The sequence below is a fragment of the Setaria viridis genome, chromosome 1 (genome assembly GCF_005286985.2).
Source record: "Setaria viridis chromosome 1, Setaria_viridis_v4.0, whole genome shotgun sequence".
NCBI classification, from domain to species: domain Eukaryota; kingdom Viridiplantae; phylum Streptophyta; class Magnoliopsida; order Poales; family Poaceae; genus Setaria; species Setaria viridis.
The window spans coordinates 35150237-35176207 of NC_048263.2; the positions used below are offsets into that span (position 1 = coordinate 35150237).

Genomic DNA, 25971 nt, shown 5'->3' on the forward strand with positions numbered 1-25971 from the left:
AATCCTAGCCGGCTATAACCTATCCTAAATCTCTTGATGGTCTGCCAATGGAATCCTACCTCCTACAAGCTACAGGTCTCCATGTAGGAGCCTGGTGAGCAAGCTCGTGAGGATCGCGTCCCTCCTCTCGGCCCTGGCCTCCTCCCTCGCCCTCCTCTGCTCCTCGCGCTCCATCCACGCCTGCTCCAGCATCAGCCGCTCCCGCTCCATCCGCTGCATCGACCGCCGCCACTGCTCCTCGAAGAAGAGCCGCTCCCGCGCCTGCCTCTCCATCATCTCGTGGCGCTGCAAGTCCAGGCGGAGCTGCTGCTCCAAGAAGCCCCGCAGCAGGCCACGGAGGGCAGCCGTCGGCGCCTGCATCATCCTCCGCTCGTCGTCGTCGCCGGCCGGTCGTTTCTGCTTCCTCCTGGCCGGAGCTCGGCCCGGTTCGGACCCGGGGGCCTGGCTCTGCATGTTTGCTCCCCGCGCGGCGTCAGCCCAGGTGTGGCGCGAGGACATAAAAAGGAAACGCGTACGTGCTGGTGAATGTGGAAGGGGCGCGCACGCTGACAGCGCCCGGAGTGGTCAGACAGCGGCCTGCATGCAGCAGCAGCAGCAGCTACCAGCGGCCGTCGGTTTTTCATCGTCTCTCTGACGCTTCCCGACCTCCTCGTCGCTCCAAATTCACCGTTTCACACGACGCGCCGGGTGTGAAAGGCTTTGCCCCCGTCCACACGGGCAGTGCAGCGCGCCACGTCATCTCGGACCTCGATCCCCCATGGTCTTCCGGCATGGTTGATTCGAATGGAATGCCGATGGGAGATCTCGCGACTTGCATTTCTTTTCGACCTTTTTCAGCCGTGTCAGCTCGCGACAATTGACCCGTGACCTCTTCTCGTCCAGCACGGCTCAGGGGAGTCAGCCAGAAAAGCCAGTCAGGGTCGGGGCGGCGGTCTATGCGATGCATCCGTCTGGCGTTTTCGCACGACAGCGATGACGTGCACGCACGCTCGAACGAACGCGCCTGACCGGACCGCCCGCCGGTCTCCATCGCCGTCAGTTGGAAGTTGGAACGCGCCGCCCGGCCGTTTTTGAGCCTTTTCACCATGTCCCCGAGGGGATGCTCGTCACGATGAGGTGTGCTTGGTTTCTGCGGGTGACGGCACGATTTTTCCTCTCTCTTTTTTCCCTTCTTTTGAGATGAGAATGAGATTGGGGGAGGGTACAGCGAGTCACATGCGTGGGTGGGTACGACAGATCGCGGCCAGCGGAATCCTGCAGGCAGGGTGCAGACTGCGGAGGCATCGGACCGCTTTCTGCAGCGAAAATAGTACTGCAGCGTGTTCCCCCGTCAGTAGTACTACTACGTGCAAGTCTACAAAAGACTAGCAGACGAGACGAGACCGTCACCTCTTCAAAGGCTCTCGGACTACGTTCAGGGCATTTCCAGCAGAGGCACTCCGCCGTCGAGGGGCGGCGCTGGCCCGTCCGACCACGGCAGCTCGACGTCGCGGCGCGCACGCATGTTTCATTGTTTCTCTTTTCTTTCGTGCTGGCGCTTGTTGTTTTCGTTTTGAGCAAATCTGGCGGTTGTTTCGTTAGTCTATAATTTCTAATATTAAAATGGGGTTATTTCTTCCGACCGTCATGGTTGTTGTGCAAAAAAGTTTCTTACCTTTTTCGTAATCAACCCGCCATCTTTGAAATTGTTCTTAATAATTTTGCAAAAAGATCTCCAAATTTTAATGCAATTGACCTGAGGTCACTCCCGTTCTTTGTCCCACTAGCCCACTCTCGCTGCTGCGCGAGGGAAGCGAGGGAGAGCCCATGCAAATCGGTGGTGGCCGTGCCTCTCCGCGCCCCCTTTCTGCCGCCGCCGCCTTCTTGCTCGCTTGCGCACCTCCGGCAGCCGCGGCCTCCCTCTCCTCTTCCTCCTCCTCCGATGCAGGCCCTCGCGCGCGCCGCGTCGTGGCCCGTGCCAGCAAGAAGAGGGGAGGCGAGGCGAGCTCCAAGCAGCAAGCAGCCCCCATATCTGGGTCTTTCTCCATCCTGGTCTTTCAGAACTTCCTGGACGGCTGGGCCGAATTCCAGGGTATACCGAATATGGCCCAAACTTTCTTGTAACCCGAGAAGTACAGCACGGCCCACCACCTCCTCCTCCTGTCGCAGACCGACCTTGAGCACAATGCCCCAGTGAGTATATACAGTAGCTGCAAAGGCCTCGTCGAGAGACACGAGACATCGGATACACCGCAGCCAGGATGCACGACGTGACGGGTTCCAGCAAAACACCGCCGGCCACCTGACATTTTTATTTGAAAAGGAGAAATTGCTGGTAGCCGCCGCCGCAGTATTCAGAAGCAGCAGAGGCCATCCAGTCCAGCCCCGATCCTCCTTCCAGAGATCGCGTATGCGGTATGCGTGCGATGCCCGTCGCTTTCACCACCGGACCTTTGCCGAGTGCACCCATCCCGGCACCCTATGCACAGTGCCGGCCGGGCGGGCGGGCGTGCAGGGCGGCGCATGACCATAGCTTTTTTTTCGAAGCCCCGCCATTCAATTCACCACCGGACCACCCCCACCAGGCCACCATGGCATCTGCGGTGCTGTACAGCGCTGCCGCTGGAACCCCCTCCCCAAGACAGCACAAACGGCAGCCATTGATGGCCGGATCGTTGCGTCGCGTACGCGCGCACTCAATGCACGCGCTATAGCTGCGGAGACACCCACCAGGGCACCGGGAAGGAAAGGCACAAAAGAGGCGGGGGCAGGCCGCCCCGCCCTCGGCGTGGATACCAAACGCGGGGGGGCCGGCGCTCGGCACGACTGGCGCCACCCACGCGGTGGGGGAGAACCCGAAAAAGAGCAAGGAACCTTTGGTATCGCGGCTGCTGGGCTCCCCATACACTCCCGTGGCCTGCCCTCCCTCCCACGACCCCGTGACTCGCCGCACGGCCGGGGGGAGGAGCATACTGCGCGACGGCAGCTGCTTCCAGGTCCGTTCCCGTCTCGTTTCCATGGCTACCTAGCACAGCGGTTGGTTACTGGGTTCTCCGTCCTGGGTTGCGTGTTCCCGCGACCTGTTCTCAGCGGCCGTCCGTCTCGTCCTCAGGATGGCCAACGGGAGGAGCCTCTACTACGTCTGGTGGTGCTGCGCGCTGAGCGCGCTCGTCAAGGTGGACGCCTTGCTCGTGGACATCACCTATGTGGAGAGCGCCGTGGCCAAAGGAGCAGGTGAGCGCAGCTCCTCTTCTTCACCGATTCTTTCCTCCTCTCCTCTCTCGTTCTGTGCGATGAGGATCGAAGTGCTTTGATGCGTGCGCCTGATGTGCTTGTTGCTGCTAGTGTGTCTGGATGGAAGCGCGCCGGCGTATCACCTCGCCCGCGGTTCCGGCTCCGGCGTGAACAGCTGGCTGGTTCATTTTGAGGTCAGTTGCTAGGAGAGTGGTGAATCTGTAGTTCAGCAACTATTGCCTCTGGGAAAATGTTCGGTTCAATTCTGCTCACTTCACTCAATTGCTGATAGGGGGGAGGATGGTGCAGCAACGTCACGACCTGCCTGCAGCGGAAGCGCACACGGCTGGGGTCGTCCAAGGAGATGGCGACGCAGATTGCCTTCTCTGGAATCCTGAGCGACACCCCGGATTACAACCCAGGTACTGAGTTTCGGTATTTCCTCGATGGAGAGTTGGAGACATTGCTCTGCGTACTGTTGTGTCATCTTCGTTTTGTAGCAATTCAGACCGCCTAGAATCCTAGACTTTAGCTTCACATGCTAACTGCTTGTGCAATCATGGAAACCAGACTTTTACAATTGGAACAAGGTCAAGGTTCGGTACTGTGATGGCTCATCTTTCACCGGTGATGTCGAAGAAGTGGATCCTGTGAGTTCATATTTCTGTTTTTCATAGCATCTAGTAGACTACTACTTTAACACCCCGCCTTAGTTGTTTTTCCCTCTCTTTCCTTTTGTTCAGACAACAAAGCTACACTACAGAGGTGCAAGGATATGGCAAGCTGTCATGGAGGACCTGCTTGCCAAAGGGATGGACAAAGCTGAAAACGTATGAATTCTTATGAGCATAGTTCTTAGCAATCACAAGGGTTTGCAAGACTAACTAAATTGTGTCAGGCTCTAATTTCAGGCTGTTCTGCTGGTGGTTTAACCTCCATACTACACTGCGACAGATTTCATGACCTCCTACCTCTGGGTGCCAGAGTTAAATGCCTTTCTGATGCTGGTTTCTTCATCAATGAGTAAGACAATAGTACTTGTACTAGTAGCCAGTTCATAGCTAAAAGAAATACCACACCATTAAAACAGAACAAAGTCCGGTGCCTGGAAAACAAAATAAAATTCCTCACATGGGCTTTCTGGACGTTGAAATGCTTTTCTAACATATCTGATCTTTGTGCTCATAGGAAAGATGTTGCTGGAGTGGGGTACATTGCTGCCTTTTTCAACGATGTGGTTACAACACATGTATGCACTTTTACTTACCATTTGTACTGGTACTTGATGAATATCATGTGGGGCTAACTGAAACACATCCAGTGCGTTATAATGAGAGGATTCCTATGCCTGAATTCAGCTGCTTAAATAAACTAGAATATAGTTAATTTCATTTTACAGAATGCGATGTTAACCTAGTATTTCAGTCATTTTTCCGAACCTGATTATGTTTATTTTCAAATGGCTTAGGGGTCAGCAAAGAATTTACCATCTTCATGCACTTCGATCTTACCCCCAGGAGTGGTAAGATGTAAATCGCAAGCAGCACCACAATGCACCTGTAGCGAAGATAACAGATTTCACGGACTAAAACAATTGATTATTTTAATGCAGTGCTTTTTTCCCTCGAACGAGGTGAAAAAGATACAGACACCTCTATTCATCCTCAATGCAGCGTATGATTATTGGCAGGTTATCATCCAAAGACCTTCATAACTGTAAATATGTGCATATTTTGCTATTCCCATCAAACATTTTTGGCGTTACCACCATATAAGCATTCTTGCTGCAGGTAAGGAACATTCTGGTGCCAGGGGTTGCTGATCGTCGTGGTACATGGCATAGCTGTAAGCATGACATAGACCAGTGTTCTGCAGCACAGCTTCGGGTACTGCAGGGTTGGTTCTACTGCATCAGTATTTTCCAACAGGCCTTCCGAGTCCATGCTTAACCAGTCTGTATTGCTATAATGTTCGGTGCAGGATTCAGGGATGATTTTCTGAAGGCGGTGGCCGAACAAGGGAACTCCACCTCCAGAGGGTTGTTCATAAACTCATGCTTCGTGCACTGCCAGTCCGAGATCCAGGAGCTGTGGTTCTCATCTGACTCCCCAATGCTTGGAAACACTGTAATGCACCCTCAAACTCTGAAGCTTACACATTTCCATAGAATCAAATTGTGTTTTCACAGCTAGAGGCGCCTGATTAGTGATGCAAGTTTAATTTACCTTGGGTCATCAGGTCTTACCCAAAAATCATCAAAAAGAACTAACTCGGAATTCAAAACAAGGGAAGCGGGATAAAAAATGAACTACAGCTAGATGACCCACTACTACTTATTGGTGTCATCATCCCAACGTCCAATGCTCGATCTGATGGAGCTTTTCTCACTTGTGCAGACAATAGCAGCCGCTGTTGGCGACTGGTTCTTCGACCGCAGCCCGTTCCAGAAGATCGACTGCCCTTACCCCTGTGACTCGACCTGCCACAACCGGATCCACGATGACCCATCGCATGCATAGCAATTACAGCGGCCTCACTTCGTGCTGCCATTCATCACGCTATTACTACATTTTACGCTCCAGCATTGCTAGCGGTATAGGGCAATGCGTTGATAGCCATTGATTGTCATGAATAAGACCCGGCGCCGGAGGCTTAACTTGGCGGCTGGTGCCGGACTGCCGGAAGCCAGATGCAGCTTCCAACGGCAGGTACAGTCCAAGGGATAGAAGCCGTTTCCTATGTTCCACTGCACTGTATTTTCTTGTGATACCTGTAGGAGCCACATTGGCTCTTCCGAAGTGAGGCGGCACAGATTATTTCAGTTGAAATATTATGTCACTTCCTACAGATTAATCTTTGCCTCTGGTCTGATTCTGCTCCTTCCGTTCCAAATTATAGTTTGTTTTGGCTTTTCTAGCTTCATAGATATTATTATGCATCTAGATATACACTATATTTAGATATGCACCTAAAATATCCAAAACAACCTACAATTTGGAACGGAGGGAGTATATGATAACTGTTGAGGTGGCAGTTGCTATGTTCACCTAGATCACCCTATCTAAATGGCTTTCGACGGGTACACCTCGTCGGCACTACCTGAGGAGCTATTCCCACCCGGTGACCTCCCTCAACGGCATGCCGATCACCCAGCACTGTTACAAATCCAAAAATCCAACGACATGCGGCACAGCGGGTGGTGAACACCAAATTGTCTAGTTTTGATCCTGTTCCTACATTATCCACCATGCCAACTTCGAAGCATTTCCATGGTTCTCAGGGGCGCTAAACCAAGCAGGCAGCAGCAGCCACCCCTAGAGCGCGCGGGCCACCCCGACTGTACGGCACTACGCAGACACGGAGATTATCGGCGGCGCCTCTCAGCATGTGTTTGTTTTTTACCAAGTAGAATGGAGTAGCTCCATCCTAATTTTCTTAATTAGGTCCGACCCATTTCATATTTGGTTGAGAGGTTGCGTTTGATCCAATTTTTTTGTTGGAAGGGTCAAGAAGGATGGCCCATTTTAACACCGTTTGCAACCGTTCTGCGCTCCTCCCCTTCACCGAGCGCCCCCAAAAAGCTCTCGCTCGCCCGGCACCAGGCCACCGGCCACCAGTAGCAGCGGCGCCATGGCCACCACCCCCTCCCTCTTCCTGGGCTCGTTCCCCATCTCCACCGCGCCACAAATCCGCGCCGGCCCCGCCGTGCCCTGCCCTCACTCCGCCCGGCCATCCCTGCGCCCCCGGCAGAGGCCGTCCCCAGCCGTCGCGGCCGCCGTCCAGGCCGAGCACCAGCCCGCGGTGGCCGGCCGCGGCGGGGCTCGAGCTCACTCGGTCGGCGGCGGCGGGGCTCGAGCTCGCCCGGCCGGCGGCGTGGGGCTCCAGGCGCGCGTCGACCTCCACGAGCGGACGGAGAGCGACGCCGTTGACGCGGGTCCAGTGCGTGTGCTCGTTCTGGGCAGATGCATTTGACATGCATCTAGGGAATATTCTCTTTTCCTTCTGGGTCCAACCCAACCCAGCCAAACGTAGGTTAATGGGTCGAACCCGTTCCATCCTTATTTAACCCCAGACAAACACACCGTCAGAGCACGACGAGAGACGCGGTTGCCAATGGCCCAACGCTCTGCGCCCCAACCCTGACCTCGCTCCACATCCAGCAACAGAGCCGAAACGAGCAGACCTTTCTGGCACTAGAAAACGTTCTGTAGCAGAACAAGAACTGAAACGCAAAAGCTCAAAATCATTTGCCTTTTTTCCCCCTCTCGATACCACCTACATTCCACCACTTGCTGTCACACCCTCCCAACAAAAGAGAACATATACCACCCACATGACTAAGACCAGACTTAGTCCACACTTTCATTGCACTGTTGTATCATGGGGATGAAACTCCTCTCCCGTATAATAAAACTCATCATTTTTGCTCGTAAAGATATTACCAAGTTAGCAAAATTACTGATGTGACATGAAACTCCCATTGAGATTGACCTAATACGACCAGGTGGCCTTGACTCTTAATTCTTAGACATGTTCAAGAAATTAAGAATAAAAAAGAAACAGAGAAAAATAAATCAATAACCAGGACAGGAAAACTGTCGAGCCTGCAGAACTCACAAGATTTGTACCAACGAGCACAACTGTCATTTTCCACTGGAGTTCGTGCAGATAAACTCACAAAGAACTAACGCTATAATCATAGCCCATACTATATCTTATGAATCGGAGCATCCCAGGGAGACAAACGTCGGAGGAACACAACAAATTGCAAAAGCAACCACGCCCACAAACAATCCACCCCAGAATTGCGAATGCAAGCAACTGATGCCATCAATTTGGTGGCATTCCGCATTCCTCCAGATCCAGGACTAAAAGATCCTCCCAGAATCCTTTCTTGCAACGGAAGGTGGCAGTCCACTTGCTGCAAACGAGTGACCAGCTCTTCCTCCTGAAGAGTGATGATTTTTTGCATCAGTATCATCTTGAATATAATTTAAAATGGATGCCAATTGGAATACAGATCTAAATAATACGAATCTTAGATGTACAATAGGATAACAAGATATGATATTTCCTGAAAATAAATACAATTACATAGCAAGACTTGATCAACAACTACAGGTTCATATAAGATGCACTGTCACGCAACAAGTTAATAACAAGATATGGTACTTTTTTATAGTAATTCAACTAATGATGTGTACTGCGCAACATCCGTTTCTCTGAATCTTAATAGTGAAGCTATAAGATACTGCAAAAATGACACTGTGCGACTGGTTACGATGGGACTAAAACAAGATAATGCCAATTAAATTTCTAAAGCATCCCTTAACTAAGATCAAAGGTGAAAAAGAGAACTGTAACTGTAAGTGGAAGGAAATATAATATCTATGCAACGCACACGGCTATTCCGTCGACGACACAGATAAGAGAAATCTTAAGTATGAAAGCATGAAAATTACCCCAGGGCATTCCATCACGCATAGTACTGGGTGGAGGTTCTGCCAGGTTATAATTAGTCCAGACAGGCCGACCATTGTGGTGAGTCCTCATCGGACGGATGTAACTGGAAGTCATATTGTTGTACTGCTGAAATGGCTGTCCACGAAAGCTTGGCAAACTCTGCTGAGAATAATTTGCATGGTTGTAACCATCCAAGGTGACATGACCTGGAGGACGTGCCCTCTCTCCGAGAGATGATGCATGAAACAGGTGTCCACTTCTGCAGCAAAAACATGTATAGTAATTAGTGGAGGGGAAAATGTCTCTTTGTGCTTCAATTCAAATTAAATATTGGTTGAAAAAATAGAAAACTACAGCTATGTTGCAAGCACCATCCAGTCCCGAAAACAACATAATCACTTGCCTAACAAGTTTTTATCATAAAAAGTTCAGGTTCCAGAAAGGCATTAAACACAACAGTGTCATAAAGTAGAGCTGAAAAGGTGTCCCCAATTTCACAAGCAACAACTCCACTAGAACTAACTTAAGGACAGTAGGATAAGCATGATAAACGTGCATCTGGGTCCTTGCAAAACAGACTCTCAGGAATATCTAATGAAATGAAGTGGGAAAATCATTACTATTTTCATATGTGGAACAAGTTTCAACAATGATTGTTCCTTGAAGGCATGCAATGGTGCAATGTAGACAAACTATGTAAATGTATTAAGAATTGATCAATGGCATAATGTAAAATCTAATGACACATCAAGAAAATACTATAATACCTTTGATTCAGTGCTGAAGGGTTTGAACTTGGAATAGGTGCCAATCTGCTAGATCTGTTTGTTTGACCACTTGCATCTCTCAGGTGCAGACCACTTAACTCAACTGACAATGAACGATCCTCTTGCAGAAGTGACTCATCACTGCACATTATAATTAAAAAAGCCTAAGTTGTAGGCTACGTTCCATAGAAGTAACTTTAAAGTGCACCATTACCTATAGTTCGGATCCCAATCGGCTGGATCTAGTATTGTTGAGGTGGAGGGCAATGTATCTGCTGACACATCTGAGGAGTGCAAAGGAGGAAAGCCATTGTAATTGGTGGGTGGAAAAGAACCATGACTAGAAGAAGGGTCCGAGGGTAAACCACTGCCAACACTTCTTTGAGGTCTCCAGCTATGAGGGCCAGAATTAGGGAGTGCGTTGTGTAGGTAGCCAGAATTTCCTTGACCATATGCATCAAAGCGAGCAGCACTAACACCATCACCTTGGTGTCCCTGGATCGATTGAGATGTGTGTTCATGTGGTGGCATTGGCATAGGTGGATAACCTTGATTCCTCCTCCTATTGTACTGGCCTACAGCAGCAGCCTTTCCCAACGAGGAGCCATGGGCACCTCTTGAAGGAGAGGCACCATACTTTCCGTTAGCACCTGGGATTTGCATCTGGGAATTTGGTGGTGTAAATTGCGATGGACTGGCCCCAAGGGACATAGGTCCCGGACCCCCAGGACTTAACCGAATGCCACCATGTGAGAGATGAGGTCTTCGTCGAATATCCGGACTAGATCCTAGAAATGACCCTCCAGCTTGTGAACGTAAATTAAACCCAGAAGGATCCATTGGTGAATTATATATGTTGACACTGTTAAAATCATAGCTACCATAGCTGCTTGCAAGACCAGCATTATCATTAAAGCTACCATGGCTACCATAACTGCCACAACTGCTTCCATACGAAAAGGGCATCTTTGGTTGCAAAGCATTATTAAATCGTAGGCATCTGTTAATGCTTCCAACCTAGAAAAGTCATAAGATGTTAGAGGAATAACCTACGACTTGTCAACTAAATAGAAGCATAAGAGAAATACTTATAACCTGAGGAGAAAGACCGGCACCTAGCAAGTGACCTCCTCCTGGATTGTGGTCAACCACTGCAGCACGACCTACAGGCTACAACACAAGAGAAGACATAAGATGCATGACTTATAAACCAGATATTTCCTAACTTCTCTCACATACTATTTTGGAGTATATCTGCTACTAGCGATCTAATTAATCTTAAAAGAAAGAAGAACCCTTTTTAAGAAACACAATGCCATGCTCTAAGAAATGGAGATGTCCAAATATCTCCTCTCAACTGATGAGGCCAGGGAAGCACAACTGAAGTTAATTTCTGAAGCTTTCACATCACAAGTAGAATGGGAGAACAATTCAAGCAGCAAGCTATCCGGACTCTGGTTAAGATTGTACTTACAATCCGTGGGGTCTCCTGGACAGGCTCATAAGGACCAGTGAAGGCTTCACCAGTGATGAATGGATGATATGAGGCCTGCAATAGGTTTTTGTATTTGTGAAGTACATCAGATGATTATTCCAGAAATAAATTAATGCCATCAAAATCAAGTATCAAACCAGTCATAAGAACATTTCAAACTATTGCAATACAAGAATTTCCCAACATAAAAAAAGTTTCCAGGCATGTGGATAGAAAAATATTCCAGTTCACAAAAAGAATATTATACAAAAAAAGTAAATGCACTGGTATCATCAATGAATACCTGCAGCGGTGACCACCGCTTGTTCGGATCAAACTCAACAAGTCCTCTCAAGAAATCAACCAATGCCAAGCAGTCAGCCTTTTCTGTCTCTGAACAAAATTGCAAGAAGTGAGAATATATTGTTGCACTTCCATATGATGGGCTATGATTTTTTTTAAAAAATAAAACAGATGGGAATGGCACTCTTTTCATTCAAGAAATTTGCACTTGCTATTGCAATGAATTAAGTGCCTAATTAATAAAGCACTAACTGTGCCTCATAACTCCAGTACCGCAAGGACTATAAGTCCATCTAATTTGTCCTCTTAATCATATTCAACTGTGGATGCGACATGTAGCTGGTGTTTTGTCCTAACTATTGTGCATTTCACTGAGCTGCAGACTCATCATCTAAGCCACAATAGTGCACACCTCGCTGATAAATATAAATACCAGTTCATTGACTGAATAAAGTGTTTGTGCTACAGTATTTATAGGAATTTTTATGGTTGAGGGAATGTCATCCCCTGTGAGTTGTTACAAGCTAAGAAAAATGGAAGTACCATTAGATCATTAGTTCATTATGCAATATTTATCATGCAAGATAGATCCTTCTTCAAACAAGATTCGGTGGACCAAAAATCATTGGAACCATACAACAAAAATACAAATGTACTGCACCAAAGCTACCTCCAACATTCACAAAAGAACAATGAAGGCTACATAGTTCCAAACTGAAAGAAAGGATTACAGTACAAACCTGGCAAGTTTTCCTCACTCAAATTCTTCCAAGGGTATGTAAATATGAGTCTGTCAAGCCTTCCACGAGGGAAATACCATCTCCCTACCTTTGGCCTCATGGACTCCCTCTGTGTTGAAGGATGTAAACAGGGTATTAATGGTAAAGAATAAGGTATGGTATTGAAGAAACCTTAAGGATAATGTTTGAGAAAACCATTCAAACTTACGGCTTCGATCTCGTCTTCACTTAAAATTCTGTATGCACTGCCAGTGCCATTTCGTGCCTCACTACCAGGATAGATACTTCCAACATGCTTAAAAAATCGCCCAGTATTTTTAGCCTCCCGTAGCAGATCATCTGGTGGTTGCCCACTGTTTATAGTTGAATTTCGAGAAAGCAGATATTTACAGTGTTCAAGTTTTCTTAATTTAATTGAAAGAGCTCAAACAATTACCACCTAATCCAGTGTAGGTGATTTGCCCACAAAATTATAAACGAAACTTAAAACCAAGAGATAATTTTTCAGCAGGAAGTACTAACCCAAGAATCTCAATCATACGGCAAAGGACATCATATTCTGATGCTCCAGGAAATAAAGGCAACCCTATAAACAGCTCAGCTACGATGCAGCCGAATGACCACATATCAATGGCAGTAGTATATCTAGCATTTGTTAAGAGCACAAGCTCACAAGTTAAAATTCACACAGCTGCAATTCATAATAAGGTGCCGGCATAGAATAACAAAAGCAGAACAACTTATGCATTATGAGATGCTTGTGTGACTATAGATAATGCATCTGATTGTAGAGATGCCACATAGGATACGGATAACCAAGAAGTACTTCCGGAGACCTGTAATAACGGCTCTGAAAAAGGAAAAGGTATAAACTTGACTTGAAATCAACAATACTACTAAATCACAAAAACCAAACTGCTGAGAGAGTTCAAACAAAACCTGAATATATGAATAAATGGTTTTACCCTCCATACACGCTGATCCAAAATCAATTACTTTCACTCCAGCTGCTGTTTTTACACTGCAAAAGTCATCACGTAGTCATCAGGCTATAGGATTGGTGGACACCAGCACATGATATTGATAAGAAAGCAACTCACGTTGGAGCTATAAGGATGTTTTCTGGTTTTAGATCACAATGAATAATGCCAGCATCTTTCATGACAATCAATGCATCCAATATCTGAAAAAAATATACACATCACACACTGTAATAAAACATTAAAAATCCATTCAGCATATTAAAATGAACACAAACCTGTCTTGAGAAAGTCCGGACGTATTTCATTTGCAATCCTCTTAAGCTATTCCTTTTCAATAGCTCATACCTATAAAAATGTAGGTTTATGTCACCACATGTATCAAATCTGATGCAGATAGACTGATGAAGATAGTCAAATGAAAGTTATCTTACAGGTTGTGACCAAGCATTTCAAAAGCTATACACAAATGATTTTGGTACAGGAAAAAATCCAGCATTCGGACAATGTGGTGTTGATCATCAGGATCAAATTTCTCGTTTAACTGCAGGCAATGTTATAGTCACAGTTGTGATTCAAATTTTTCCATGCATCCAGCAAATGTAAATACTAACATACAAATTACAAAGTAGAGTACCGTACCAGGCTCAATAGAGAGACCTCCATTATAGCCTGTTGGTAAAAGGCAGGCTGGTTCTTTATAACCTTCACTGCAACATAACTGCTGGTTTCTGTATCCCAGCATTTCGCAACCTGTCCAAAGGTACCTTGTCCAAGCATTTCTTGGACAACATACCTAATTAACGAAATGTCAAAACAATTTTAGCCTAGTTAAATGATGTCCATAGTATTAAAATCCTGAACTCTGAAATGAAAAATGTCAAATAGTAGTGCAGCAGTGAAGCTTTATCATATAAGCTCCACTTATCGAAAGAACAATCTAAACACCATCTACTCAGGAGTCAGGAATTTCCATTTCACAATATAACCACCCCTACTTTAATGATGTGAAAGAGATTAGGTGGTTGTACTATACCATATAATGGGTGCATGTGTGTTCATTTGCCATAAAGTTTCCCTTAAAATTAACGACTTCTTGGTCTATTCATATGTGGACTTACGTTTTGAAAGGATATTATCTTTTTTGTAATTTTATGTACATTTTTTACCAGATAAATTTTACATCGGGTGAATTTGATTTTAATATAATATTTGAGAATTATTAGACAAGCCTTGAAAGGTTGTTTATTAGAGTTGGGCTGTAATTTGTAAAAAACATAAGAGAAGAAAACTAACCTCCGGTTTGACTTTCTATTAATCAGTTCCAGGTTGACATACAAGATGAGATCGGAATTTGCATTGTCAAGACCATCATTGTGAATGGGAACTGCAGGATTGGTGAGAAAGCGCTTGGGGTTTAGTGACTCTGAGTACTTAAACTCAGGATTGCATTTTTCAAAAGTTTGGACGATGTCTGTGGTTAATCTTGCAACAAACTGCATGAATAAACAGTTGTAGTTTAGAGTAAAGCATCACAGATGTATGGACAAGAGGTGCATATTATATACAAGAACGACTGTAACAAATGGGCTTGATCAAATCCACTCGTTATTCGCTACTAATGGAGAGTGGCAACACACTTGAAGGATGTACTTATAGCATTGTGTCCTCTAAATACCCATAAGATCCTAAAGAAAGATATTTTGACTTAACAGTGACAAGTGCATGATCTAAGTTATCTCCAGTTCACTTGTGATCAAATTATAGTAAATAAGTTCTTGTTGTGCTAGTGTTAAATGAAAACTAGTACTAGTGACTACAAGGCTAGAACAGCAAGTCAGAGCATGAAGCTTATACTTAATATGCAAATGAAATTTGTTCAAGATGCATACAAGATAAATGGTTAGCAATCTGACAGAGGCAAAAGGTTTGCACCTAACGAAATTAAGAATCAAAAGACAATACGAGTGAATCCACTATCCCACTTGGTCAAACCATAGCTGCTTGATACGTGCAAGCAACAGGAAAAATAGCAGCAGGTGTAGCAACTATGATGGTTTCAATAATTCAAGCATAGGAGTTTCAACTTTTAATTTACTAATAGCGTTAAGCACAATAATTACGTCCCAATTGCATCAATATTTGCCAATTGCTCGATCTAACTGACAATTCAGCATGGCGAGGCCATAGAACAGCAGCAGGAAGCAAGCATCTCCGGGTAGCCGCATCAGAGGGGAAGGTGAAGGAAACGTACCGGCCTCTTCCTGACGGCGCGGAGGTTGCTTGAGCGGGCGGAAACACCAATCCCCGGAGCGGACGATGACGCCTCCGCCCGCTCCCCCACCGCCGCAGCATACACCCGGAAAGCCGTGGACTCGCTCGGCGCCCACGACGGCCCCGGGGAGGCCCCCTCCCTCGAGGGCTTCTCCATACGCCTCCCGCAACCACCTCCTCAGCTCCCAGCGCGCAGGCGCCTGTGCTCACGGAGATCAACAAGCCGCCCAACCCACTCCACCTGTACTCCCTCCTATTAGGATCGCGGCGGCCGAAGCATCGGAACTTCAGCAGCAGCAGCAGCAGCAGCTAAGCGGCGGCCGGCGGAGTCCAGCTGCATCCTACACCGCGGCCATCGCCCAATGCTCCTCCGGCCGCCGATCCGATCCTCCGCCTATCCCCTGCTCCGAGGCTCCCCCGAGTCCCGACGCGAAGTTGGCAGCTGGGAATCGGACGGATTGGGAGGGTTCTGGTACCGGCACGAGGAGTGGGGTTGCTTGGCGACGCCGGAATCGGGAGGGCGGAGCGGCGCGAGCGGTGGGTGGTGGCGGTGGCGGAGGAGTGGGGAATTTGGAGGCGGGGGCGGCAAGTCCCAGTTCCTTCTCCCTCTTCCTCCCCTTCCTCGTCAGCGTCAGCGTTCGCCTCCTCTCTCTCTCTCTCTCTCTCTCTCTGGTTTTTTCCGCGGCTTTGCTTCGAGTGAGTATATATACGCGGCTTGATTAATCTTGATGCTAATCAATTTATTAATTCTTTTTATTAGTGGAGAAGGTAATATGCTTCCAGTGGCAACGGCCTCTTGTTATCGACGGGTCACGCGCCCACGTTCGCGCTAAGCACGGCAAATGGAAGTGCTAGCGTGACCGTCTGATCATGTGGGTAGATGGCTATGTGGAAGAGGCGAAGGGGGGAAGTGATTAAAAGCTATATGTTCTATTAACTTTGTCTCATAATTGAATCCATTGTTATCGAAAGACTCTAATTTGACGTGAACGCATAAATTCCGTGAACCGCACGCAACATAAATAGCTAAGCAGTTGAGATAGGATCCATGACTCATGACTCATTTCACGCACGATACGCAATTGTAGTGCATTAGAGATAGATTGTTGCGGGATTTTAATAGTAACTTATGTCGTGCATAATGTGAGATCACAAAGTATTAGGCATAGAAAATTTGTGAAGTAAAGTCATGGTGGTGCAATATATTGCATCATCCCTATCTACTATATAAGCCGGAGAATGGTGGACTGATATATAAAGTATTAGAACTTTTATGCTTTTTACGACAAACATGTATATGAATAGATAGTTACTAGGGTTCCAACATGATCAAACTTCAAGTCTCAAGATTTGTTCACGTTCTTATGTAGGGGTTGAATCTTTAGATAGCACATGCTTCTTTCCCTCCACAGTATAGGGGTGAGAGAGCATATGGGTCGCTTGCAAAATCACTGCGTTGCCTCTCCCACGAGCACGAGATCATAGCCACGCAGTGAACGCACGCTGAACCAGCACTTGGATCAGATCGCGGATCCAACGGAGCAGGGTGCGTGCAATTGTGAGGGAGGTACAGCGAGAGCCATGGCCCGTGGCCCCCCTCGCCGTCCGGCCGCTGTGGCCGCGCCCTCCGCGCGGGCAGCATACTTCCGGCCAACTCAAGGGGCCCATTTGTCATTCAGGTGCTCTTCGAACGAGAGCCACGCTGCTGCCCTCCCCGATGTCTTTGTTGCGCCAACAGATGCGACGAGAACTCTAGCTTTTCACTGACAAGTGATCCACAAAAGATGGTCCATCAAAGCGGAGCACGTGCAGGTCCGTACCTATCGGGCTCTGGTGCAAACACAAGCTGATGGCTCTATATTTCCAAGATGTAAATAAGAAAAAAATGTAGTTATTACGATATTACCATAACCATTAATACCTCGTGGGCTCGCACTAAGTTACAATTTCGCTAAATACTGATTGCATCTGCGTTCACGTTAGCCTCATACCGTAATTGTCAATGGAAGGTGAGGCGTCATGACTGTATACTCTTTTTCCAAAAATACGTGATTTGATCACCTGAGATGTGAACTATTGGGTTTGATGTGAGAAAGACTGAATTGTAACATGTTTTTAGTGGACTCGTTGTTACTTAGGTGGCTCCTTAAAATTGGTGGCCCAGCGATCACGTCCATTGCGTCATGCAACGTACGGCTCTGAGCACGTGCACTAGCTCACGCGATATACTACCATAAAAAGTTGCAGCGTAAATCCCTCCGCCCCGTTGCCTACGGCTATTGTTTGATTTCGGAAAATGGTCGTTGCTTCTTCCACGATGTGGACGGTACGAGGCATTTAGTTGTCGGACACGGAGTTTGGACTTGGAACTTTGGAAGGGACGATAGCGTCCAGACGGAAGCGAGTCGTCGGCCTCGTGGGCAACTCTTCCCCGAACAGGACACGCGGGTCAACGACAAAAGGTACTCCACGAACATGAATGAACTCGATTGCCCCTTTGGAGCAGCAAGCCGGCCACTGCTCCAAGCCTCCAACCTCCAACGCGTGTTTGATCGCGGAAGGCCAGTGCCATGCGCCCCCAGCCAAGACGGCAACCGGGGGACGAGCTCAGCGCTGGTGCAGCCGCCCCGCCCAGGCCCGTGGTGATTTTGACTCCGAAGTGATTCGACGAATTGCTTGCTCGTCCCGGTGCCGGCGACGCGCTCGTGCGCGGAAGACTTGTTGTGCCAAGTGCATTTTCACGCTCTCTTCATTCTTCTCTGAACCCGCGTACTCGTACCGCTTCCAGAGCGGAAGACGCGTACTCGTGAACCCGTCAAGCAAGGTCGTCTCGTCACTCGTCTTCTACACTAGTCTGCTTCTACAGCGTGTGTAGGCCAGCCAGACCTGTACTTCACCACCACCAGGCTACCATCTGGTGCCAGCAAGAAACGCAGCGGGCTGACCAAGGCCAAGGGCATCAGATTGTCCAGACGCAACAGCAACACCCGGAGACCGCGACGGGCAGGGATCCATTCGACCAACGCTGCTCTTAACAGTGCGCTATAAACTCGGTTGCAAAACACATTACATCAGTACGCTATTAGTAAAGGTAAACCTTGTGGAGCGGACAACTGGGCCCTGCATCACCCTGTACACATCGCCAAAAGATTCACAACAGCCGACTCTCGGTCCTCACCACCTCAGCTGCTTCACCCCTTTCTTCTTGGCGACGGCGTCGAAGCGCCCGTCGACCATGCTGATCTGGTCCATGAGGGACCGCCGGATGTGGCCCGGCGGCGTCTCCGTGATGCCCGCAAGGTACACGTCGGAGGAGAGGTCGAACTTGAGCGTCGCCATGGGGGTGTTGGGCTTCTTGATCAGGTCGTCCTCCAGCAGTATCTCCGCCACCCGGGACAGTATGCTGAATGCTACCCCAACAAGAGCCCTAGAGTAGGCCTCTACGATGGCGTGCCCCACGTCCTGCATATGTACACAGCAGTCATTCTTCAGTCCATGTTCAGAGTTACATCATTTAGACCTATCGAACATCTTCCACATTGTTCAGAATCCACAGCTGATGGGATGCCAAACTTACCACGTTGTACTGGACCTTTAGAACATCTATAAAGGTTGGAGGCAGGTTGGGGAATCTGGATTTCAGGAGCTGCACAAGAGTGTCGACCCTTTCGATGCACACCGACATCTTGTCAAGTTCTGACGAACTATCCTTTATGAAGTTCCAGGAATGCCGTGCTGGGGATTTCTTGCTCTTTTCCTCTAAAATCCTTTGGTTCCAAGCAAACACTGCACCCTCCAACCGGTTTATAGTCTCGAGCACACTATGCTCAGTTTTCAAACTGAGAGAAACAAAGATTTCCTCTATAGGAATATACTCCGTGGTTATAGCTTGATACAAATCTTCGCCCAAGCTAGCTCTCCCAGACTGCAAAGACCAACAAAATATTTACAGTGTTATCAGAATCTCAATTCAATCACCAACCAAATTTGTAGGCAAACGTGAAGCTCAAAGCTTGCTGAAAGATCAGCAAAAGGCTGTACTTAACAAATAAATAAGTTAGGTGGATACTTGCCTTTGGGAGGGCATCCATAACAGCTGCAGGAATAGGCATATGGAATAGGACTTGTTCATTGATGGATTTTGCAGCTTTGAGGATCTGATGAACAAGCTTAGCCTGAAAAACAAGCCTTTTTCGCTGAAATTGAGATAGCCCTTGCTCAGGGACACGAGGAGATGGGAGCCACCACTTTTTACTCTTCCTTGGACCAGTAAGTTTCCCCCGCCCATCAGCTCTGCTACCGCTCTCCTCATACCAGAACTCTGTATCTATCATTGAGTCCATCACTTCCTGCATATTTTGTTGCATACACCGTTACTAAATACAAAAATGTACCAGTAAGAATGAAGAGAAAATATGCCACCAAGCAGGAATGAAAACTGTCCTAATTAGAACTATGAATGTAGTAACACAGACAATGACAACGTACAATGAGCATCGCATCAAGCTTCTGAAGAGCAGGAAGGTTCACATGAACATCTGAACGGGCCTTTGGAGTCATAATCTGCATGGTCCAGTTGAAAATAACCAAATAAGACTTGAGTTATTTTACTTTGTAACAAGATATAAGGCGAGGATTCGAGGAACACTTCATTCGGAGACTAATCACCTCAAATGTGCATCCATCAGCCCCACTTTGCTTCGTCGGAACCAGCTCCACCATATAAGTTGTAGGAGACAGCAACCAGTCCATTTCTTTTTTCCACCTGATTTTTTTCTCTTCACACAATGGTTCCAGCTTCCAAAGTTCCCCAAAAACAGTTGCTGTAACAGTAAGTTATCCTTTTCTGTCACGATTAAGGAGAATAGGGAAACTACAATATACCCAAAATTAATTTATTCTAAAAGCATACCCGAGAGATTGATTATGCCATTGGACAAGGCCAGAGCGGTGCAAACGCCCCTAGCTCCTCCTGAAGTATCATCACCGAGCAATAGCTTTGCAAATTTTTCCTTCATGTTTTCAATATCTGAAGCACTCAAGGTATATGTGATTGGCTTCTTCCCTTTGAAAGGAAGTAGATGAACTGCAACGGGTGTACCCAACTCATCAAATAAATGCTCCTCCTGCTTGCTAAGGCAGTGGGAAGAGAAGGAAGAACCAGAGGCATCTTTACTAGAGCAACTTGAGACTTCATCATCAAGGGAATCAGTGGTAACACAGCCATCTCCACCTGTTGTTGCACTAATGCCACTATCATCGTCATAGGCGGAACTATTGATAATGCAGGTCTCGAGGCCATTATATGTCATCACCCCTGCATCAATAGGTGTTTTAACATATCTTTACCGTAATGAAAAGGAGATATGTTAATTCTGGAAAAAAAATGCAATATGTGCTTTGAAACAGATGCCAGCTTGCATGTGCTTAGGGCATTGTTTACTAAAAGGGCAGCCCATTTACAAATTACAGCTATGGGAGTATGGGACTTTGGTTCAGAGACCTAATTGAAGGTCCCCTAACTAATGGTGTGGAAAACAGCAATCCATTCCGTTACTCATGTTTATCTAATATAGTGTGTAAAGCAGCAGAGCCTAAATAACCAAAGGAGAAACACATATATTGTTTGCTGTGTATGTCCGTCATTGATTTTAAGTTTTATCCATAGTGTGATTAGAATGGTATTGTTATCATAACTAGGCCATTGCACATGCTTGTGTGAACTTCTAGAAGCTGTTCTGAATCTTGTACTTTCCAATGCCTATTACAAAAATACTGCCTGTTTGTTCAACTTACTTCCACCAAAACAGAGGGGCAAATTAGATGACTAAAAACTAAGAACGATTGCTAAGGAATTACGATAGCTGCATATGAAACGTCAACCAAATAATAAGAAATTACAATAAAATCCAGTGGCAAGTTGAGGTCTAGTAATAACCCTTGCTGTCATATTTTCACCTGAAATTTCACTCCAGGGCTACAACATCCGATTGTTGATTGCAGGATCGCACATATTTCAGTTTCACTATGGGTGGAACAGTTGGTTTTATACTAAGCACAAAGTACTTAAAAAACTAAAATGCAAGGAGATGAGAAGAGCAATGCCATCGTGCCCCAGCTAGTATCTAGCATCTACTCACAAAAATGCATAAGTCAGAGCCGGTATGTTTGAAATCATAGTGATATAGGGTTACTCTACAATTTCCCCGCCCACATGGCATGCCACTGAGAATTGTTCAGTTGCAAGAATCTTGCAACAGCGTAAGTCCAACCATTGGGGCATGGCCCAATTTTTTGTGCCTTTCCTCTGCGCAGTGTCTAAAAAGCAGCGTACCACTACTCTACCGGCTAGTCTTTTGCGCCCGAAGTCAATGAGGGCGAAGATGCCACTCCTGACCTTGCGGAAAACAGCCAGGGACCACTTTTGAGCTATACAAAACCTGCTAATGAACTCTAAAGATTAAAAAAAAGTAGCTAGAAAACACGGAATAGATGGTGAGATCCATGGGGAGACAGCCAGAAAGACAAACAAACGCCGGTCAGTGACCGAAAAAAAATTGATACATGAGGTGTAACGGCTGAGCAGTGAGCAGTGCAACCAGCAAGTTATGAATGCGAACATGGTGCGGCCCGGCCGGGCCGGTCGCCGGTCGCATCAGGTAGAGCAAGGCCGTGGCTCTTTGCTCTCCTTTGGGTGCCCACGGATGTTCCCGTGACCCCCATTACTTGCACGTTCCCAACCCCATTGGCACGGCACGGCCTGCGCCGCGCAGCGGCTGCAGCGCTGCTCGAGGCGAGAGCACAGTGGGGACGGGACGGGACGCCTCTGATGAACAGTCACGTCGGCCGTGACCTCCCCCACGTTCCCATCCCTCTCTAGCCTCTGCCGCCTACTCCCCTATCCTTTTATTTCATTGTTTTCTGAATTGATCTTTCTTCCATCTTGTGCGCGATTTTGGGCAGGTGAGAAAGGTTGTGAACAGTCTGCTCAGCCCCTAGAATCTAGATCAAAGATTCTGAAGGATTTGCAGATACGGGGCAGGCGGAGGCTGCACCGCCCAACGACTCACCATGCAAGGACAAGTGTACTACTGCTACCAAACCATGAGCCTGCGGTGCTAAGCAAATGCGAGAGAGTGGCAACCAAATCAACAGCACAACCAAAGGTACCGCAGGCATAGGGAATCAAGATTCAAGTACACACAAGAACAAACCAAAATCAAAGGAACCAATGCAGGCCGAAAGGGGAGAGGCAGGAGAGATCCTGGGCAGGCAGGGAGGCAGAGGGGCTTACTGTCGGGCTCCTGGTCCATGTCGATGCTGAAGTCCTGCGGCCGCCGCCGGCAGCACGCCAGCGTCTTCATCCTCATCTCCGCCCTCCTCCGCCGCCGATCCTCCTCCTCCTCCTCCTCCCCAGCCGCGCAGCGCTACCACCACCACCAGTAACTGAAAGAGATGAAGAAGAAACCCCACCACCACAGCATCAGGGTTTGAATGAGGAGCAGATCCGGCAGTCAGACCGCAAACTGCTGCCAAAAAATTAAATGCGCTGCGATCTCGCAAAGATAGGATAGCACCCCCCACCGCTGTGTCTACTGGTACTCCGACTCGCAATAATCACGGGGCGGCGTACATGGCGCCCGCCCGCCCGCAGAAAAGAAGCCCAGGTTTACTACCGCGACGGTCGCACGCCACCACAGTCCCGAGTTCCGACGAGCTCCCTCCCAACCACAAAAACCACACACACCAAGCACCAGGATCTTCGCAGCGCGGCTTTTGGGGCCCTAATGATTAGGCAAAGATGACCCGGTCGAGGAGTACACTGGTGATCTTGCGATTTAGATGCGGCTAATGATAGTGTCATCCTGATAAGGCAGGCTACGAACCAGTGGTAGCCGTGGCAGTGGCAGCCCGCCCGCTCGTCCGGACGCGAGTTATGGGGGCCGGGCCGGTGACCCTGACGTACCGCGGCCACGAACCAGTAACGGGGGCTCGGCAACCGAGGCCGTGCAGCCCGGCGCAGTGCGGAGGCGTTTGAATTTTGAACTGGACAGAGGAACACACTGGAACAGCAACAGGAGCGTGGAGCGTGGACTGTGGAGCAGTGGAGGAGAGGACGTGTCGTGTCCGCTCGCGCGTCGGTGCGGCACCGGCACGGCTGCGGGCTGCGGCCTCGCTTTCCCGAGGAAAGAGGCAGCCGGGAAAGGGATGACCTGAAAAGGCGAGGTGGGAGTAAAACCGGAGTACCACCCCTCTGCACCTGCGAGGGTGAAAAGGGCGGAATTTTGACTGATCTTTTCAGATAAAAGACTCGCGCACCCTGATTGATTACGGGAGCAACCAGGCTTCAATTGACTGTTCTTGTTATCCATTCCAGGCTTCAATTGACTGTTCTTGTTATCCATTCCAAAAGATAGGGGAAAATACTTGAACTAACTGCGCTTTCTCTATTCCTTTCTTCCCCGGCTTTGATGGTGCGGCACAGGCAGCGACCGCCGGCCGGCCTCGCAGGAACAGGAGGGCGTTTGCAAAGCTCACCGGGAGAAGCACACACGGTTCTACTGTGGGTTTTTATTACTAGGTGCGAAATGCTTGAGTTCTCGGTGGCTCTGCCAGAACTTCTATGCAATGCGGCAAGGAGATGAAGGGCCTAGGAAGGGGGAGAACCGAAGAACCTCAGGGGACTGGGACGGCAGGAACTGAAACGCCACGGCGGTTCCTCGCCGGCATTTCAGCAAGTACAAAGTGCAAGCTACTAAGCTAGCAGAAGTTCTTGTCGAAATGTACTCGAGTAGTTAGGGGAGAGCGAGAGAGCGGAGCAGTACCTTTGCAGCGCCGAAGCCAACAGATCACCGGCCGGAGCAGCAGCCGGACATGGATCTGCGAGCGAGCAAGAGGAGAAGCACAAATCGCCTTAGCCGCGGAGGGGGCAAACGATTCGTCCAGGAGGAAGAAGTGATGGAGGATTCTTACCAGTTGTTTACCACTGTGCCGGTGAGGCCGAGGGGGCAGGCAGGCAGGCACTTCAATGTGAAAACATGTGTGAGGAGCAGAGCAGCAGGCCAGGGACGCAGGGCGCTAGCAGGGATGGAACATGGAAGGGAAGGAGAGACGAGGGGAGTGTGCGTGTGGAAAGGGTGTTGGAACTGTCTGACTATCTCGAGCAATAAATGCTTGAGCAGCATAGAGTAGCAACAGCAGGCAGGTGAAGAAAAAGAGCGGAGCAGCAGCAACGGCCGCCCCTGGGATCTCATCCGGTACCGTTAAACGCTCAACGGGGCACCCATCACGATCCAACGCTAACCGTCGCAGATGGACCTCATCATGTGGTGATGTCCACGATTGACCTCTCCCTCTCCAAACTTTTTACTACTCCTACTTTCTTACCAGCATAGCATCTCAGTTATTCAAAAATAAACAAAGCATGGCATTCGGGTATTCAAAAAGATAACTTTGTTACTAGCATCTGACTTTCTGTTAGCCTCCTCGGCCACACGACCAGACCTCCACCCAGGCACCCACTAGATTCTTTGGCTAAAGAAAAATGATCTTTTTCCGGCGGGTTTGCATTGACAAATGACAAACCACGAGGCGGTCAGGTCAGGTCCGCCGCTAAAAAAGGGGTTGGAGCCATCTGCATGCGCCGGGCACGCAGCATCCAATGCTGCTGCAAACCGCGATGCCGGATCGTTTGCTTGCTTCTCCTCCCACTCTCTCCATCCCTCTGCCACCCGCTCCTGTCATTTTCTTTTCTTTTGAGTTACCGTGCCACTCCTGAAATCAAACCACTCCGCTCCCTTCCCTTCACTTCGGTACTTTCACCCAGGCCTTTCTACAGCGGTTGAAAAGTCAATTCCTAGCACGAGTCGTCGGAGAAGGCGTCTCCCAACCGTTGGATCGTCCTAGATGGACGGCCAGGAGCCCATGACCTTTGGCCCCGAACCGAGGAGGTACCCTGCGATGACTAGTCGCTCGCCTGCACGTGAACAGTACTGGGGCCTTCCAGCCGAAAATGTACAGTATTTCTACGGGCGCACATGGATGGAGTACACGGCTGCTACGGGCGCTGATTGCTGAATGCCTTTGCTCATAAGGTTAGATTGGCTAAGCCGAGCCACGAACGTACACAGTCGGAAACAATCGCATTGATGGGCACGGGGGCGAAGAATAGAAGGGGAGTAGAAACAAAGCCGTCGTCGATCGGCTGGGAGGGTGCCAGGGTGGTTGGAGCACGCAAACATGCCAAATTGCCAATGTCCTTAGGTCCCCCGGGTCGCAATTACCCAAGCGCGCGACGCGACAATTGGGCGCATTGTGCTTCTCGGGCCCATCGCGGATTTTTCTCGCACACCACCACACCCTAGCGTCGTGAGCCGCCGGGAACGGCGTGCCGTGACCACCGGCGCACGCACGCAGGACGCCCTCAACCGCGGTGGATTAAAAGGGCGTACGGACGGTTGCCCCACTCGCAGTCGCAGGTATAATAACAGTCCGGTTGATGTCCGTTGGAAACACGGTGGAGAAGCAGGATTTGGGGAAAGAATTTTAGCGCAGGCCATGGAGAGGCCAAGTGGCCGGTAAAATGAGGCTACCCATTTTTACTCTCTTTCTAAGTTGCTAAAAATATTCCTCTTTGTATTGAATTGCTCGTTCCAACAGACTATCAATTTTCTACTCTCCAAATACCAACCGCTAGTTGCCTCTCTAGAATACCCTCCTTCAACTCTCCCTCCCCACACACTGATGCGTGGGTCCCA

General features: G+C 48.4%; 4 protein-coding genes across 7 annotated transcripts; 1 reads left to right on the forward strand and 3 right to left on the reverse strand.

Annotated features, from left to right (window-relative positions):
• Nucleotides 1-69: 69 nt before the first annotated feature.
• On the reverse strand, nt 70-453 carry LOC117834551 (uncharacterized). Its single transcript, XM_034714104.2, has one exon. It carries the CDS (start codon nt 451-453, stop codon nt 70-72), a length of 384 nt encoding a protein of 127 aa, XP_034569995.2.
• A 2219-nt stretch (nt 454-2672) lies between these two features.
• LOC117834593 (pectin acetylesterase 8) lies at nt 2673-6060 on the forward strand. 2 transcript variants are annotated; one of them, XR_011898615.1, is made up of 13 exons: nt 2673-2975; nt 3092-3213; nt 3325-3407; nt 3506-3635; nt 3784-3863; nt 3957-4043; nt 4112-4236; nt 4402-4462; nt 4682-4735; nt 4826-4903; nt 5004-5099; nt 5194-5339; nt 5610-6060. XR_011898615.1 is itself a non-coding variant. In XM_034714139.2 (13 exons), the coding sequence occupies exons 2-13, from the start codon at nt 3093-3095 to the stop codon at nt 5730-5732; spliced, it is 1194 nt and encodes a 397-aa protein (XP_034570030.1). In that variant the 5' UTR covers nt 2697-2975; nt 3092; the 3' UTR covers nt 5733-6060. The 2 variants fall into 2 exon arrangements, 1 of the variants encoding a protein (XP_034570030.1); XM_034714139.2 differs by having other exon boundaries at nt 2697-2975; nt 5004-5109.
• Nucleotides 6061-7762: 1702 nt separating this feature from the next.
• LOC117834584 (dual specificity protein kinase YAK1 homolog) lies at nt 7763-15885 on the reverse strand. The gene is made up of 18 exons (XM_034714134.2): nt 15195-15885; nt 14237-14436; nt 13583-13736; nt 13375-13484; nt 13219-13288; nt 13061-13143; nt 12900-12981; nt 12770-12810; nt 12483-12605; nt 12169-12313; nt 11961-12069; nt 11222-11310; nt 10918-10992; nt 10539-10613; nt 9658-10460; nt 9444-9584; nt 8676-8935; nt 7763-8161 (listed from the first exon to the last, which is right to left on the reverse strand). The coding sequence occupies exons 1-18, from the start codon at nt 15369-15371 to the stop codon at nt 8082-8084; spliced, it is 2817 nt and encodes a 938-aa protein (XP_034570025.1). The 5' UTR covers nt 15372-15885; the 3' UTR covers nt 7763-8081.
• Nucleotides 15886-18228: 2343 nt separating this feature from the next.
• On the reverse strand, nt 18229-24416 carry LOC117834613 (rop guanine nucleotide exchange factor 14). 3 transcript variants are annotated; one of them, XM_034714154.2, is made up of 9 exons: nt 24188-24415; nt 24040-24094; nt 22509-22660; nt 20127-20531; nt 19883-20037; nt 19703-19777; nt 19288-19563; nt 18792-19139; nt 18229-18676 (listed from the first exon to the last, which is right to left on the reverse strand). In XM_034714154.2, exons 3-9 carry the CDS (start codon nt 22582-22584, stop codon nt 18389-18391), a joined length of 1623 nt encoding a protein of 540 aa, XP_034570045.1. In that variant the 5' UTR covers nt 22585-22660; nt 24040-24094; nt 24188-24415; the 3' UTR covers nt 18229-18388. The 3 variants fall into 3 exon arrangements, with proteins under 3 accessions (XP_034570045.1, XP_034570057.1, XP_034570050.1); XM_034714166.2 differs by lacking the exon at nt 22509-22660 and having other exon boundaries at nt 24188-24416; XM_034714159.2 differs by lacking the exons at nt 24040-24094; nt 24188-24415 and adding an exon at nt 22799-23116.
• Between the last annotated feature and the right edge of the window lie 1555 nt (nt 24417-25971).